The sequence below is a fragment of the Ascaphus truei genome, chromosome 2 (assembly GCF_040206685.1).
Source record: "Ascaphus truei isolate aAscTru1 chromosome 2, aAscTru1.hap1, whole genome shotgun sequence".
NCBI classification, from domain to species: Eukaryota; Metazoa; Chordata; class Amphibia; order Anura; family Ascaphidae; genus Ascaphus; species Ascaphus truei.
Window position 1 is genome coordinate 446,827,016 of NC_134484.1, and position 17,231 is coordinate 446,844,246.

Here is a 17,231-nt window from a genome sequence, read left to right on the forward strand (position 1 = left end):
GCAACCAAGCTCCCTCAAAAAGAAGAGCAAGTGTAACCTTTATTTCCTACAGTTAAAATCTTCACCAATAAATCCATAACCCACTACGCTGCATTTCCACTTCCTCAGGGGGACGTCCCCATTGAACTACTGTATATGAAATAATGGTTAGATTTAATTTCACCCGCGGAAGACTAATGGCACAGTGCCAGCGTGTGTACTATTGCACAGCTGTCATTTTGTTGTTGTTCCTCCAGTCCCCAACATGTAGATAATTATATTGACCTTTTTAATAATGTAGTTCTCCTCTGTTATACTGCAAAGGGAGTTATTACTTTTCTAAATGGAAGTTACAAATCATGATTATGTTAATTGACGGCCATTTACTTTCTTTGGGCTGAGCTGGGAACCACCTTGGCTCCTTGTTATTTTGGAGTTTGTCAGCGTAGTAAGAGGACCCATTCCCTAAACGGCAATATCTACTAGCAACTATTAACAATGTCAATTGTTAACTCCGGTCTTTGGAAGAATTCACTGAATTTGACAAATGTGTCACCCTTGAGCTACAAAGCAATGAATTGGTGGGCCCTCTGGCCGCTGAAGTGTTAATGCAATGACTGAATTGCTATTGCTTATTAATATAAATTACTTGGCGCATAGCCATTTATGTTACAATAGCCTAGCTTAGTTTTCTGCATGTAATAACACAGGTGTGTGCAAACGGGGGGGGGGGGGGGGGGGCGCTGTAATAACATACACAAGCCAGTAGTGGTGTTGCACTCTGCCTCTTATATTGGACAGTGGTTGTCATTGCTACAATGCAGAAGCGGTGATGTCACTTACAGACAGACTGACATGACTATTTACAGACAGACTGACATGACTATTTACAGACAGACTGACATGACTATTTACAGACAGACTGACATGACTATTTACAGACAGACTGACATGACTATTTACAGACAGACTGACATGACTATTTACAGACAGACTGACATGACTATTTACAGACAGACTGACATGACTATTTACACAGACTGACATGACTATTTACAGACAGACTGACATGACTATTTACAGACAGACTGACATGACTATTTACAGACAGACTGACATGACTATTTACAGACAGACTGACATGACTATTTACACAGACTGACATGACTATTTACAGATATCCGTCTCCTGAATTGTAAAGCCGACAAACATATTAATCATTACATTTCAGATTGTCTTGCTGCTCTAATGCACACACCTTTTTTTTTTTTTTACTGCTATGAGGCCATGGTTTGTAAAGGGTGTGGGCTGCCTTTAACTAATCTTAAAGCAGCAGTCCAATTTATTTTTCTTTTTATGTTTTACTTTTAACAGATCTCACCTTATCCTTCCCATCACATTTTATTTATTTTTTTAATCTGATAGTTTAGGGGATACGTGTTTGAATTTAGTGTCCGGGAGGTTAAAATGAAGCTTGGCACGCAGCCCAGTGAAATCTAAAGGTTAGCAAAACAAGAAAAAACACAAAAGCGCACCAAGATGAGAGATAGATATTGTAATAGCAACAAATAATAAAATTAGTAACTTACATATAAAATTTCTTTAATAATCCCCGATTCTGGTGTCTAGCACAGGAGTAGGGCATCACATAGGAAGTATGAAGGGTAATCTCAGTTCTGAGAGATCAGACCCGCGCGCTGGGGCTGTCTCTGTTCACTCTCCTGTCCTCCACGTGTGGTAGCGTGGCGCGGAGTGTAGCGCGCATGCGCAGGAACCGGGGCCTTCAATAGGTGTCCTTAGGATGCCTGTCCGTTTTTGATAGCATAGAAACGATCGGAAATAAGCAGGAACGGTACACTTGAGTGTGTACTGGTGGTGGGTAGTAAAACCGCCAGCCACAACAGTCGCGACGCGTTTCGTTTAACAAAGTAAACTTCTTCAGGCAATATATTGCTATGATATTGATATGTCCGGGAGGTTAAAATGAAGCTTGGCACGCAGCCCAGTGCAATCTAAAGGTTAACATGGTAACCTCAGAAGCTAGAGCGTAAGCATTTTTAAAGAGCAGGACATATTCAGGGCAAGATACCAACATTATTTGTTAAACTCATATAGGTTTCTTAAGGGGGTATGGGGGGCGGAATTTTTGCTCTGCCTGCCAGGGACTTTCCTACAGAACAAGCAATAGGGTTTTCACATTTGCATTTTGTGTGTATGCATAAACAGGGCCTTTACTACACCGAAACAAACATGACATCGGTATTGGAGATGTCCAAACTTTTCACCCAAGTTCTCAAATCATTTGAAACCTGCCCTTTTTTGTTAAAGGAAAAAGTGCAAAGTTTTAGCCGTTCGCAAGCAGTGTTTAGTGTAAAAAAATAAATACAATTAAAAACAAAAAAACATCGTTCTAAAGCCGAAAATGTTTTTTTGACGAGTTAGAAAGCCTTATTTCGTGTCCGAATGATGTTTGAATATAGTCGCTGGTAAAGATGGGCCAATTTCGTTATAAATCAGACCATTTCCAGAACTTATGGGCCAAAAAGACTCAGGGAACTTTTCACCGTTTTTAAGTGTTGAAACTAAACATTTTCAAAGTGAATCTCTGCTGGTTCTCACATCTCTAATTACTATGGCATTTGTCTGCATGGCTACAAACAGTCATCTGTGCTCTCGTTGAAAATTTCAGTCACATGATGGTAGCCCATTTTTACCACTTGACTACTAAAAAGGTTATTTTATAAATACATTTTTCAAATAGCGCTCTTCTCCCAGTAGGACTCAAAGCGCTTCCCAATTACAATTTAGCGCATGGTATGCAGCACTGTACATAGTATTTTGACAGACACAGTCCCTGCCTGCTTCTAAGGCCGCACTTATAGTGACGGCGTGTCGCGTCAAATCAAGTTTAATCCATTGTGTGCGCAACCGCGTGACACAAATCGCTTTAGTCAATTGAAATCGATTTTTTCGGCGACTGCCACTTGACATCAGAAGGCACGTGAGTGGTTCAGCCAATGAGGTCTAACCACTCACGCCCCCCTGGTCTCCGTCTCGTCTCCTACACTTTAGGCATAAATAACTATGACAACGGCGACGGATGATGTCACGCGGTCGGCGTAGCCGGGACTATAAGCGCGGCCTAAGGCTGTGCTTATAGTCCTGGCGACGGTGCGTAGCCTGAAATCAAGTCAATGTAATCAGTCGTGTGCACCTACAGTGGGTGCGACGGAGCGACCAAAATCGCTGGAAGTCAATAGAATTCGATTTTTTCGGCAACCGCAGGGTGACGACATGAGCAGTTCGGCCAATAAAGGCGAACCGCTCATGGCCATGCCCCCTGGTCACTCTCATCTCCTGCACTATAAGCAGGAATCGTTATTACAACGGCGACGGATGAAGTCACGCGTCGCGTCGCCAGGACTATAAGCGCAGCCTAAGTGTTTTTGGTGCCTGTGGCACAGAGAGAGAGAGAGAAAGTGATTTGCCAAAGGACACTGGGAATTGAACAAGGTTCCCCTGATTGAAACTCAGTGAAACTCTCTGTTTACTGAGACTCAGTGTCTTTATTAATGGAGCCACATCTTCAACCCTCATTTTACTATACAAACAGGAAATATAGATGTTGCGCGGTTAGTGTTAAAGCAGCAGCTCCATACTGCATTACACAACAATGCTGAACACGCCACCATCTAAAAACATCTTCTATTTGGGAAATAATCAACAAATTGTAAATTAAAGGTGTAAAATAGATTAATTGGAGATTGTGACACACTTCAAATCATCTCAAAAGAAATGCTAACACTAGGGGATATACTCTCAATCTACTGTGGCTGAAGGGGAATGTGTGAGATTCATGGACCAGTCTCCCAAAAGAGATGGTGGAGGCTGACATAGTAAAGGAAAACTGATTGGAATAGACACACCGGTATACCAAGTATGAAAAGATGCATTGGTCTAATCGTATCTGCAGCATATGTAGTAATAATAATAATAATAATGTAATAAAATCAGAAATCCCAGGAACCTGCTGTGCAAAAAGCGAGACGTGTCTCAATCATTTCATATTTACATTTTATTTCATACTGCTCCTATATTATACAGATACATCTTAGGCCGAATTTATAGTACTTGCTACGGCGACTGCGATGTTGCGCAGCGCCGTAGCAAGTACATGTTCGTCGCGGGTGCCCATCGTGTGACGTCGGCCGTCGTCATCGCTGGAAGCCAGAAAATGTTGATATTTACAGCGATGGAGGGGTGACGTCACAGGCACGTGAGCGGTTCAGCCAATGAGGGTGAACCGCTCACGGCCACGACCCCCGGTCGCGATCTCTGGTCTCCTGTACCAGAGTGCCGGAATCGCTGTAGGGCGGCTGACGTCACGCGGTCGCGTCACCATAGACCCCAGTATAAACTCAGCCTATTTAGGCACTGGCCAGAAAAAGGGGGTGTGGGGGGACATAAGGAGTGATCACAAAATCATACTAATTGAGATAATAATTAAATAGAATGGCAAATGCAAATCGATAATCATAAAGTGGGTGCAGACTGTGAACTGAGAAGTGAATCAGCAAAAATAAGGAGTACAAAATGATTGTACTCCGAAGAAAATTCACTTAATTGCACACCACTAATTAAAATATAACCTTTAATGAATTACTTAAGTCATATTACCGAGTGTGTATATAACTATATTAAAAAGAAATTAAATCAAAGTACAATATCACCAGAGTCACATATAATTAAAGATGGAAATCCTCCGACTAGATATTAATAGTAGGGTAAGAAGGGACTGGTGGTGCAATCAGCCAGGGTGAAAGCCCCACTGGATCAGCTTGTAGCACAAATGGTAGATAAATAGTGTTGGCAGTGAGGATATGAGTAGAAAATGAAATCATAATTTTTTTTTTTTCTACTCATATCCTCACTGCCAACACTATTTATCTACCATTTGTGCTACAAGCTGATCCAGTGGGGCTCTCACCCTGGCTGATTGCACCACCAGTCCCTTCTTACCCTACTATTAATATCTAGTAGGAGGATTTACATCTTTAATTATATGGTGACTCTGGTGCGATTGTACTTTGATTTAATTTCTTTTTAATATCGTTTTATATACACACTCGGCAATATATGTTTTAAGTAATTCATTAAAGGTTATATTTTAATTAGTGGTGTGCAATTAAGTGGAGTACAATCATTTTGTACTCCTTATTTTTGCCTATTTAGGCATTGCTTGGAAAGGGTGCAGTCTGCCTGCAAAGAATGTCAAGCAAAAAAATCTTGCATTGCCTGACAAATCATTTTCTAAGGCATGGCCGCTGGCAACAGTGCTTTCACTTTCTACTTTGCACTAAAGCAGGGTATTTCCAACACATAAACAAACACGAGGCCCCAAGATGACATTGCAAGCCATTACAGTGAAGTATATGTTGAACTTTTCTGAAGACAAAGAAATAAAAAAAAAAAGTAATCTTATTAGTCTCTTTGAGAAAGGTCTACTTAGATTTTGCAAAGGCTTTTGATACGGTTCCACACAAGAGATTAGTGTACAAAATAAAGCAAATTAGACTTGGTGAAAATATTTGCGCATGGATTGAAAAAACTGGTTGAAGGATAGACAACAGAGAGTTGAAATAAATAGAACTTTTTCAAGTTTGGCTGAAGTTGTGAGTTCTGTACATCGGGGATCGGTACTGGGACCCCTGCTTTTTAACTTGTTTATTATTAATGACCTCGAGGTTGACATAGAGAGCAAAGTCTCCATCTTTGTTGATGACATTAAATTGTATAAGGTAGTAAAATCAGAGCAGGATGTATTTTCTCTCCAGAAGGACTTGGAGACAGGGAACTTGGACAGGTAAATGGCAGATGAGGTTTAATACAGATACATATAGGTTATGCATTTGGGGGCACAGAATAAACAGGCAATTTACAAATTAAATGGGGATAAATTAGGAGAATCCTTGATGGAGAAGGATTTAGGAGTGCTTGCAGACAGCAGGCTTAGCAATAGTCATGCAGTAGCTGCATTGGCAAACAAGATCTTATTTTGCATTAAACGGGCAATAGATGGAAGGGAAGTAAACATAGTTATGCCCCTTTATAAAGCATTAGTAAGACCACACATTGAATATGGAGTACAATTTGGAGCACCACTTCATAAAAAAAGACATTATGGAACTGGAGAAACTGCAGAGCCACCAAATGAATAAAGGGGCTGGATAATCCAATTTATGAGGAGAGGCTAGCCAAATCAGATTTGTTTACATTAGAAAGGTATGCAGAGATATACCAAATAAGTAAACATGGGAAGGATGTTGATCCAGGGAGTAATCTGATTGCCAATATTGGAGTCAGGAAGGAATTTATTTTTCCCCTTATGAGACATTAGATGATATTTCACTGGAATTTTTTTATTTGCCTTCCTCTGGTTCAATATACTGTAGATGCAAAGATAGGATAAAGTATCTATCGTCTAAATTTAGCATATTTTGAACTTGGACGTATGCCTTTTTTTTCAACCTCATCTACTATGTAACTACTCCATCTCTGAGCTACTTATTGTGCACAGGAAACACGGTGCTTGCTTGCTCACGTAAAAACAAAGGATTGCACAGAAATAACAATTTCTGAGTAATTATTGAGATGGTAGTAATAAGGACAGTTGTATTGGGTACTTACTTTTAGCTCAGCACCAGACGCTTGATCTTCGCTGGTGTATGGGGGTTTCCACAGTTGAATCCGATCCGCTCTTAAATAATTTGTCAGCTGGGCTAACAAGAACTTCTTCTCTGCCATCCTGTCAAATAAGTATACACGTAAATATAATCATATCCTTGTCAGCTTGCCACATAACATATACAGAAGAGCATTTTCTTTCACAGTAGCTGCTATCGCAAAAAGTTTATGTTTTACTCAAGCAGAACTGGTATATTGTAGCAATTAACAAACCATACCCTTCTGCTGCACTGCAATCATTTGCCATAATGAAATGATCCACTGTGCTCCAGTGAAAAGACAAGAATGTTGCCTATTGAGGTTTCAGTTTCTACCAGCAGATAACATGCTCCTCCTCTACCTCGTTCTGTAATATAGTCTACTGTAGGTGTAATATATCTTAGGGCGGAGGGACTGGCACACCCGGAGACACCCACAATTGGCAGTGGACGAGTTTCCTGGGATACTTATTAGTAATGTAGATGAGAGGAATCCACCTTACTTGACCTAAACCTGCATATACACCGACATACACATACTGTAAGAACACAGTCATGCATGCACACGGAGGTGCAAACACATCCAAGGTAAAACAAAGGACATACAGACGCACTCACACAAATGTACAAATATTCACACTGCTTATACGTAAATAAAGAAAACACAAGAGCTTGAAACGGTCCATTGGGATATACTCCATAAACAGTACATAACTGATTTAAAGCAGCAATTCCCCCTCATCCAAGAATCCTTTAGAAGTATAACTAATATGTTAGTATCTCTCTCTGAGCATGTCCCGCTATTTTTTTTTTTTTTTTTAAATTGTTAAAACAAAAAATCATGATTTTGTTTATGGTACTATAATTATTATACTGCACTTGGCTCTGGAGAGAGAGCGCAATTTTACAATATATAGGGTGGTGGTGGGCTTGCTACTTAACCATGGTATCCCTGGACAACGGGAGACCAGCGCTGAGCTCCAAGGGAATCCGCCAGTTCAGGTAAGATCAGAACACAAATTCTGTTTAGTCTGTTTGCTGCTTTAAGGGAACACACTGAGCCACAGGGGCATACAACACAGTGCCAAAGGGGCATACAACACAGTGCCACAGGGGCATACAACAGTGCCACAGGGGCATACAACACGGTGCCACAGGGGCATGCAACACGGTGCCACATGGGCATACAACACAGTGCCACAGGGGCATACAACACGGTGCCACAGGGGCATGCAACACGGTGCCACAGGGGCATACAACATGGTGCCACAGGGGCTTACAACACGTGCCACTGGGCAACCAAAGAGCCAGACATGGGCCCATATGTACAGTAAAGGGCAAAAGTACCACAATTCTGGGGCAAATCCGCACCAGATGTATCAAAGAAAAACAAATCCCATTGAAATCAGGATTTTTTTTTCTTCCCTAAATCTGGAGCCATGTTTTCTGTCCCAGAATTGCTCCGATACCCTTTACCTGACAGGGGGGGGGGAAACCCATACTGTATAACAGGAGAGCTATTCACCTGCCCGTTGCTGGCATTAGGGAGAGTGGAATGGGAATGAGTTCACTGGGAACAGACAAGTTTATTATTTTCAATTTAACAAAACAAGGCGAGCCTCCCTCATAACCCAGTGTGACCAGCATGGGGGGCAAATACTGCGCTACAAGGCGGGGCCACGGGCTTCATGTATGCAGCTGCCTGGCGCTCCTCCTCGGGCAGGGATGTCTCTCACTCTCACGGTGACATGCGGGGGTGACGTCTCCTCACCTGATGTGCGTGTCTGCTACGGGTGCAGAAAACCCCAACAGCTGAAACCCGGAAGTAGCGCGCGCATGCGCGACGACGTCGCAGTGCTGGTTGTTGACAATCTCTTCCGCCCACCTGACAGATGTCTACGGAGGCCGCCGGGATTCAAACAACCTTGAAACGCGTTGACACGTGCAGTGTTATGACAGCGGAGAGGGTTGCAGGGCAGAGGGGTTGGAGGAGTGCAGTTTAAGGACTCTCCATACCCACATTTCTAAAGGGTTTATGATATCATTTCCGGCTTATCACTTAAATGCAGGTAGAAATTACTCAGCATTCAGTTGGGAGTTCATGGATCATAGACGTGTAATAGTGGGTGTCCCCTTAAAGGAGCAACCTGTATACACATTATATTTTAATTTGGGCCCTATGTGAATCAGGGGACTTCTTCACTGAACAACATGTGCAAAGTCTTTTTGAGGGAGTTTTGCTATGCAGGAAACCTTCCACTGACTGGCTTGGGTATTGGGAAGATTTTTTTGTCAGAGAGAAAATGAAAACATGATGCATTTCATGTGGGATTCTTCCACACAAGTAAGGAGAGTTGGCCTGTACAGCATCAGCCACAGAGCCAGACGGAAAGTATGTTGTGTGCACGCACAAAGCGTTGCTGACCCTTCTGTCAGGGAATGGAGTAAAACCATACTCTGTCTAACGTGTGATGCACTTTAATCCCACCGCACAAATGCATTAACTTTGATACACATACTTTTGTGAAAAAAAATAAAAGTCTGAACTACAACCGAATAATACACACAAGCCCTGCAAAAAATAATGACAATGGGGTGCACACCAGGAGAGAAACACAACATCTGGAACAAACCAAAGCCTAACAAGGTACAGTAGGTATAGAACTCTCCCAGAAAATACGAGGCATTCGGAGGTGTGCAAAAAATAAAATATTTTATTACATAAAACACAACAGCATTTATAATAGCATTAAACCAATGAAAATAGACTACATCAAAAGGAGACCCAACCAGGGGCAGGCAAAGCCACCTTCAGCTCCTGAAATCTATCCATATTATCCCCAGGTTAATCAAGCAAGCCCGGCAACCCACTTCTACCCCACCACAGAAGAGGCCATTTTAAACCTCAAATTGGCTAGTCGACCCCATCACTCCAACGCCCATTCCAAGCAATCTTGTAGCTGCAAATTAAAAATGTGCAAACCTATATCAGACAGATGAACTCTATCTTCCCTATATAGCCACTCACAGGCCTCCTTCAAATTCACATGTCTGAATAGCATGTCTGGTAGCCTAGGTCGTTCACCCCTGCATGCACCAGGAAGATGTCCAGCAGTTTACAAGGCTGACCCCAGGCAATACTTCTGAGAAAACCTGGGACCATTTCAGAACGTGGTGGACCATCCTCTGCACATGTGCCAGGTGCAAAGGGAATCCGAATTGCTTGCCATAGGGCCGATGCTATGCACGCTTCCCCGACCAATGCACATAGGAGGCCCACAAATCCATACTTCTACTGCGGTCACACCTGCGGGAAATGAAGACATACCCAAATAATAACACTCCCATACCCCCAACCAATTTATAAACAAACATAAGAGCGGAAGAACCGAGAACACTCCCAATAAATACAGGAAGGTACTGTGTCCCTGACTGCTACTATCAATAATCAGGAAAGGTCCCTATCTAGGGGCTGTTTTCTGCAGAACCACAAGCTAGTGGTGTCTCAGGGCCTGTGCTGGGGCCTAGGGGAATGTCCTGGCCTATGCAGTGGGTCACTGACCCCGTGCACTACGCACCTCCTCTCCCCTTGCTCTCCCAAAAACCAACTGACTAGCATGGTCTCCGCTGCACGCTTCCCTTTCCTGTCAGCAAGCAACTCAGCCCCCCTATTGGCTATCCCAGGACAGGTGACGACGCAGAGGCTCATGGGAATCGTAGTCCCAGCTGAGAGCCTCTTTACTATTGGTCCCGCTTCGAGCGCTTTCCACTGCCATGTCCGCCGCAACTCTCAGGCCCCTGCGCATGCGCAAACCCTACCAACATGGCTTCACCCTGCATCGCAGCTACTGGGTGCTCCCAGCGACTCAGCCGCCCACAAAGCCCTGCCTGGTGCACACAAAGTAAGAAGGGGTAACCGGAACCTCAGGGCTACATCTACAAAGCATTTAAAGGATGAATTACATTGTGAGCGGCACTCCTGGTGTGATGATTAAAGAAGACGGGTTACTCTGTTCTCATGATTATGGCAAAATAGGAAGAAGAGAAGGTGCTGGTGTTAGGGGGCCTGGTAAGAGGAGATAGCATGGTGGCACCATTGAGATCACTGACTCCAACATACAATTCAGATTCTAGCTACCTGCCTTGTGCAAGGGTTAATACAGTTTACTATATTTAGATGTTGAATAATATGGAGTCCATTCATTAAACTGCGATAGCACCAAACGGGGCAATATCGCACGGAAACTCCCATGTTTAAAGAATAACCCCCTACGTTTGCAGTAGGTGTATTTGAAAGGTATTGTATAAGAATAGATTGCTAATTAGGAAAACTATCTTGAATTTAAATAACTTGCATTTCCCTTACCTAATGCAATTTCTACATATCTGTCCCCCCTGCTGCAATAAAGGTAACCCGCTCCTCGCCAGTAATAGGAGGGCATCATTCAGGAAGGATTGTTTTCCTCTTACTAGGCATAATTGGCAAATGTTTCACTGGATTTTACGCCTGCCTTCCTTTGGATTGGATCAATATAATGATAAATATAGGTTGAGTATCTTACCTAATTAAAATATAACAAAGATTGAACTTTATGGACAAACTGTGTGTTTTTCAACCTAATCTTCTATGGTAGTATGTAACAAATGAACCTCTCTACAACTGGGTGCTCTGACTGCTGAATTTCAGAGAACTGTTGAGAATTAATACATTTTCCGTATTAAATTACCAGTAAAGCAGTTGAAGGCGTTCTACTAAAATACAGGCACAGCGCGAAAATAACCAAGCATTTTAATAACGTTTGCAGGCTTTAGTTTATCAGGATTTGACGAGTGAATGAGGTGACCTGCACATTGTCTTTAGCACATTTTATAAATGCTTGAGTTTTTTTCATTCTTTTCCCCCCTACATGAATTTTATTAAGATTTTCTTTTGGGGGAGAACAAAGGAAAAGAAAAAAGAGAGTGGGGGAGCCGACGGTTACAGATAATTCAAAGAGGGCATCTTTTATATAATCCAAAATACATAGAAGCATCATGAGCAAATGTAGAGTTAGAAAGTTGTAACATCTAGCAGAATATCTATCTTTACTCTGTGGAGCACTTTTATCCGACAACATTCATATGTCTATTGGTTTGGATACATGGATTTTATATAGGGCAGTCTAACATGGATCCCAATCTTTGTAGACATTTTTTGTGTTCTTGTTTAAGAAAGATGTCTTCCGATAAACATCACCTTGTTTATCCTGTCTATCACTGTGTGTTTTTTTAAGAGGGTTATATGTTGCTTCCAAGCAGCTGAGATTGAGCATCTTGCGTTAGTCAGAATATTAAATATTATTTTTCAAGTGGAGGGGTTAATGTTTTCAATGGATTTGGCCGAGATAATGGAAACCCGGATCAAGAGGAATCTATCTCCAATGTTTCTACAAGCTCGTATCATGCCCGAAAATCGTTACAGGTTTGAACAAAACCACCATGTATGTGCTGTATCGTCTGTCTGACCACATTGTATCGAACATCTGTCTGAGGGGTTTAGAAACATCAGGCTTAAATATTTTGGGGTCAAGTATCACCTAAAAATAAGTTTATATATGTTCTCTATTACTGTAGAGATAAACGTTTTTGAGGCGTGGTCCCAAATGTCCACCTAATCATCATTAGATATGTCATTCTTCAAAACAAGTTCCCACTTTCTCATATAGCAGTGGTTTGGAGGTTCACCTAAATAGACCAGTTATTGATATAAAAAAGTTACCAGGATCTTTTAGATATTTTCTATGCTTATAAAGGTTCTCCAAAATGGTGGCGCTTGGCAATTCCTGATTTGTGGACCGCTCCAAAAGGAAATGTCTAATTTGGAAATAAACAGTTCTGAGTTTAGGAGAGACTATCTGGAACATAGATCTGGGAATTGTAGGCATTTCCTCTTGGAAAGTAAGCTACCTTTATCCTTAATATTTTTATGTTTCCAGATATCATAGTCGCCTGTGTTCCAGATAGGTGGGAATCGTGGGTTATCAAAAAGAGGGGCCAGTATAGATGGGATATTGATTAGATGATATTTTGATTTGGTCGAATTACAGATGTTTAGTGTGAAGTCAATTGTTTGGCATGAGAATTGTTGGGGATATTTTTTATCTTTCTCCAGGCCGCAGGAGAGAATGGAAGAAACAGGTTTGACGAGAGTGGTTTCTATGTTTACCCAAGAATAAAGGTGTGGGCCAAAATGGAAGTATAGAATTAGTTTTAGGTATGAGGCTCGATAGTAATGTTTATTATCTGGAACTGAAAGTCCTCCACCTGATTCCGGGACAATTAGAACTGATTTAGCCAATTTGGGTCTTTTGCCGTTCCAGATTAAATGTAAAAAAAATCTATTGTGTAGATCTTTAACATGTTTAAGAGGAATCGGAATCAGCTAAATTTGGAAATTATATATACTGTAGCAACCCAGATGTAATATTCATTCTAATGGAGGTTATGTGGCCAAGCCAAGAGATTTGGAATGTATTTAATGATTGTAGACCTTTTTGCATTTCGGAGAGTAAAATAACGTTTACAGGTTTTGTTTATCAGGAATTGACAAGTCAATGTTGTGACATAAAAATTAAAATTGTGCTTGTTTTAATTACACTATCTTTATATTATTATTATTATTATAGTACATTATTATTTTAAGGAGTAGGTCAAAAGTAGTAGAAAGGAATAATGACTTTATTTAAGTTTGTAACATTCCCCCAGGCGGAATGAGACATTTGTTCGTGACCGTCCTGCCGTGAACAAGTCCCCACCGGGGTTTCGCCACAGCGGGCTCTCCGCCGTAGTCGCTCAACCGCTGGAGCCTCTGCCGACGGCCGCCTGTACTATAAGGTAAGTTTTAGGGTGTGGGGGTTAACTGTAGGGGTTTTAGCTGTTAGGGAAGGGGGTTAACGTTATAGGTTTATGGGTAAGGGGTTAAGGTTTTTAGAGTAGACAGTAGCGTTAGTATTAGAGTTTAAGATTAGGGGGTTTTAGGATAAGGGCGACGAGGTCACTTGCAGAGAAACGCCGTCAGAGATCTGGTCGCGGCAAAATGTCCTAGAGCCTTCTGTGGTGCAGGTTTGATGATATTGTGAATGAGAATCGAAATAGTAAACTTTAATTCATGTAATGGCAGAATTAATAATCACTTTGTATCATCCTTACATAAAGTAAGCAGCAAAAAACTAGATCTGTGCTCAGTTTCACAGACGACAGATTATAATAATTTCCTTGAATGATTTACTGCAGTAAAAGGGCATTTCCACCTCCAGCAAATCACATGCATCCAGGCTTCTGACGTTGGATATCAGGAAGCAGAGATGCAGACAGCTTTCCCGGGGGCCCAGGATTAAAGTTTCTACTAAAACCTTTACCCCTTACCCTAAAATCCCTCAAGATAACCCCCTACCCTAACCAGTAACACCCCTTAAATTAACCCACACCCTAACCACTAAATGTGCCATTCCGCCACAGAATGCTATGTTGAGCCAAGTAAGTCCCAAATTCATATTTGTGTTCCCACTATCTATTCTAAATGCTAACTTAGCAGAAAATGGGACACAAAGTGAAATATGGGTAAAACAAAACAAAGAACACAATTTAACAAAACAGATTTTATTCATTAAGATATGTTGCCGTTGAACATAGAAATAGTTAAGGCAATGTAGGGTTTATTTACTAAATTCTCTTAGCTACAAAATGGGCAAAACCAGTGCAAAAAAAGCACAATATTTATCAAACAAAAAGGAATCAATTAAAAAAAGCAATCATAATATTTCCTTTGATATGTGCAAATGTTTTGCACAGTTTTGTAGCAAGGTGGCTTTAGTACTGTAGGTAACACCCCATTGAATTAAGTAATGCTCAGTTAGTGTAAATAATTAGATAACATCGTGGGCAACACAAATACAGTACAATCAGTGTCCCACAGAAACACCCTCAGTTTTTTTTATCAGAGTTAGATGTATCACAAATGTATGAAGACAAAATAGTGTAAAAATAATTAGCAATGTTGAGAAAGTTATTCACTTAAACTGCTTCTCCCAGATATTATGGGACATCCATGTAATTGTCTTGAATATTAGGTACGTTTGGTAGTTGTGTAATGTGGGAACCTGTGACGCTTCACCATGACAAACTGCTGGTTATGGAGGGAATTACACCCTTTCCAAAAATTATTTATTAACATGATTACCAAGATCATCCTTATTCTCTTCTCTAAATTTCTCTTCTTTTTCTAAAACATTGGCTCTCATTTGTGACCTAATCTCTTTTTCACCTTTTTATTACCATGTAAATTTTAGCGCTAGATTTGGGCCAAAAGATTTTCGCCTTTTTTAAAATTGGTTTTGGAGGGTTCCTAGAGATCCCGAAGATGGAGAGTGAAGTATGTTTTAAAGTTATTTTACTATTAACCCATTTGGCTGAATTTAATCATCTGTTAACTCCTCTGGACAGAATTCATCTCCCCCTTCCCTGAACTGTTTGTTGAAATCTGCTTTGTTAGAGAGGTGGTGATAGAATCAATGTAATATCCAGACGCGAAAGTTTCTGGATCTATACTTTGAGAACATTGACCCCTGAGGGCTTAAACATCGAATTTGATTTGGCGTCTTTTTTTTTTAAAAGGAATTGGTAGTCTGACTAAATTTTCTGATCTCAATATCACCTGAAATGAACAACGTGTAACATTTTTCCACGAAGCAATATTATATTGTAATTCTATTAGTGTTTGTTATGATCAAGTATGCAATGAGAGCCCGAACAGGGAACTCTGAGGAGGGGCAAACATGGTCATTTTAACTTGACTTAATATGTCTCTATGGGGAATGTTGATTTCTGTGTAGTATGTTTCCCATTGGTGATGGATTATAATGCTGCCCCCTGCTGATTCATTAGTACTTGGTCAGTACATTACGATGTTTTAACATGTTATGTTTTATATTTAAATAGTTTTATTATGTTTACCCAGTGGCCTTCTGTGTATTATGATGTACAGGGGAACCTGTGAGGTAATTTTATTACTGTTATACCCAGGACTTATCCAGCGGGATATATGCAGGGAGTTAAAGGGTTAAGTTTTAGCTATAAATAGGTAGCATTATCTGTAGTGCTGCAAACCCCTGAGGAAGTGAAGTTCTGTAGTGTGGAGCCAGTTGCGTTCGTCAGCAGGGAGGAGGAGTTATCGGCCAGCAGTGACATCATTGGGGGAGGGTCTATACTCGAGTACGGCCTCGAGGAGAGAGAGCGAGGGGTGTGACGCCAACCCCAGCTGCTGGTGCAGGATGCCAGATACCCAAGCTGCGGACGGCATCTCTGAATCACACGCTAAGACTAGAAACACTGTGAGTGTAAATTTATGGTCTGATGTTTTTTAAATAAATGTATCTCTTGTACCATGCTATGTTTTATGTTTATTCATTCAGAAGCTCCTGATGAAACCTCTGTGGAGGAGAAACGAGTAGAGTGTATCCAGTACCCAGCAAAGATCGAGGGGGAGGCTCCACACAGCGTTACCTGTTTGCCCAAAGTCGTCTCCAGAGTTTCCATCCGGGAATCCAACCCAGAAGTGCGGGAGACTAACGACGCGAGTGCATCAGTGTATCGAGTGTATCGAGCAGAGAGGACAATAGAAAAGCAAATGTGTGGTGCTGCAAACTAGAGCCTTTTAAAACAAAAATAACTTGATAGAAGAATCCTGAGGTGCAACCCCCCTGTGGTTGAAGGACTGAATAAGCCAAGACAGATTGGGTGACCGCTGCTAATCAAACTCCAATTGTTAACCGACTAGTGGACTAGGGTCCCCACAAGCAATGCAGTAAGGGACCTCACACTGATGTGAACCAACATATAATATCGGAATGGAGAATGTCCAGATAATATCCAGATATTGAGATAAAGTAATTACTCACTCAGAGCCAGCTTGTCCTCCCTGTCATCACTGTAGGTGTATCTTCATCCAATTGAGGGGGGTGTGCATCCGTTTTTTCATGGGTCCTGGAAGTATGCAGATAGGAAAAAGCAGGCACAGGCAACCACACAGGATCAGCAATAAGGATTAGTAAAGAGAGCTAATTCCCATAAAAAGTGAATTTAATGGATTCTACAGAAAAAATACAACAACATTGTGGGGTACCAGACCCCCCACCAACGCGTTTCGAGCGCAAGCTCTTTTTCAAGGTGACTTACAGTACTCACCCTGCCGTTTTTGTAGTCCCCAGAAGCGCGCCAAAATTCATTGCCAAACACTTCCTGAAACTCTCAGGAGCGACGTCGGCGTGATGACGTCAGCGCGCGACAGGGGGAGTACAGAAATTTTTTTCAAAATTTTACAACTTTATTAAGCAAACATTTTTAGCATTAAAAATCGACGAGAGTGCCAGGCATCTTTTCTATTGGTGAAAAACACTAAAAAAAACTGGTGTTACTACAAACCTATAGAAGAAAATAGTTAGATAAGACATACATATACACATTTCTGTTAAAAACATTCAAAGAAAACATGCC

The 17,231-nt window shown here is 41.3% G+C and overlaps 1 protein-coding gene across 3 annotated transcripts in view; it reads right to left on the minus strand.

Moving 5' to 3' along the window:
- The window catches only part of NUB1 (negative regulator of ubiquitin like proteins 1), a 64,590-nt gene extending 55,971 nt beyond the window's left edge, over positions 1-8,619 (minus strand). Inside the window, exons 1-2 of one of the 3 annotated variants that reach the window (XM_075587906.1) lie at positions 8,473-8,619; positions 6,667-6,784 (exon numbers count right to left, since the gene is read on the minus strand). In XM_075587906.1, coding sequence (XP_075444021.1) covers positions 6,667-6,783 — 117 coding nt within the window. In that variant the 5' untranslated portion in view covers position 6,784; positions 8,473-8,619. Of the gene's footprint in view, positions 1-6,666; positions 6,785-6,941; positions 7,090-8,226; positions 8,425-8,472 lie in introns of those variants that run through there. The other 2 variants (XM_075587904.1, XM_075587905.1) reach the window with 2 other exon arrangements.
- Positions 8,620-17,231: the final 8,612 nt, after the last annotated feature.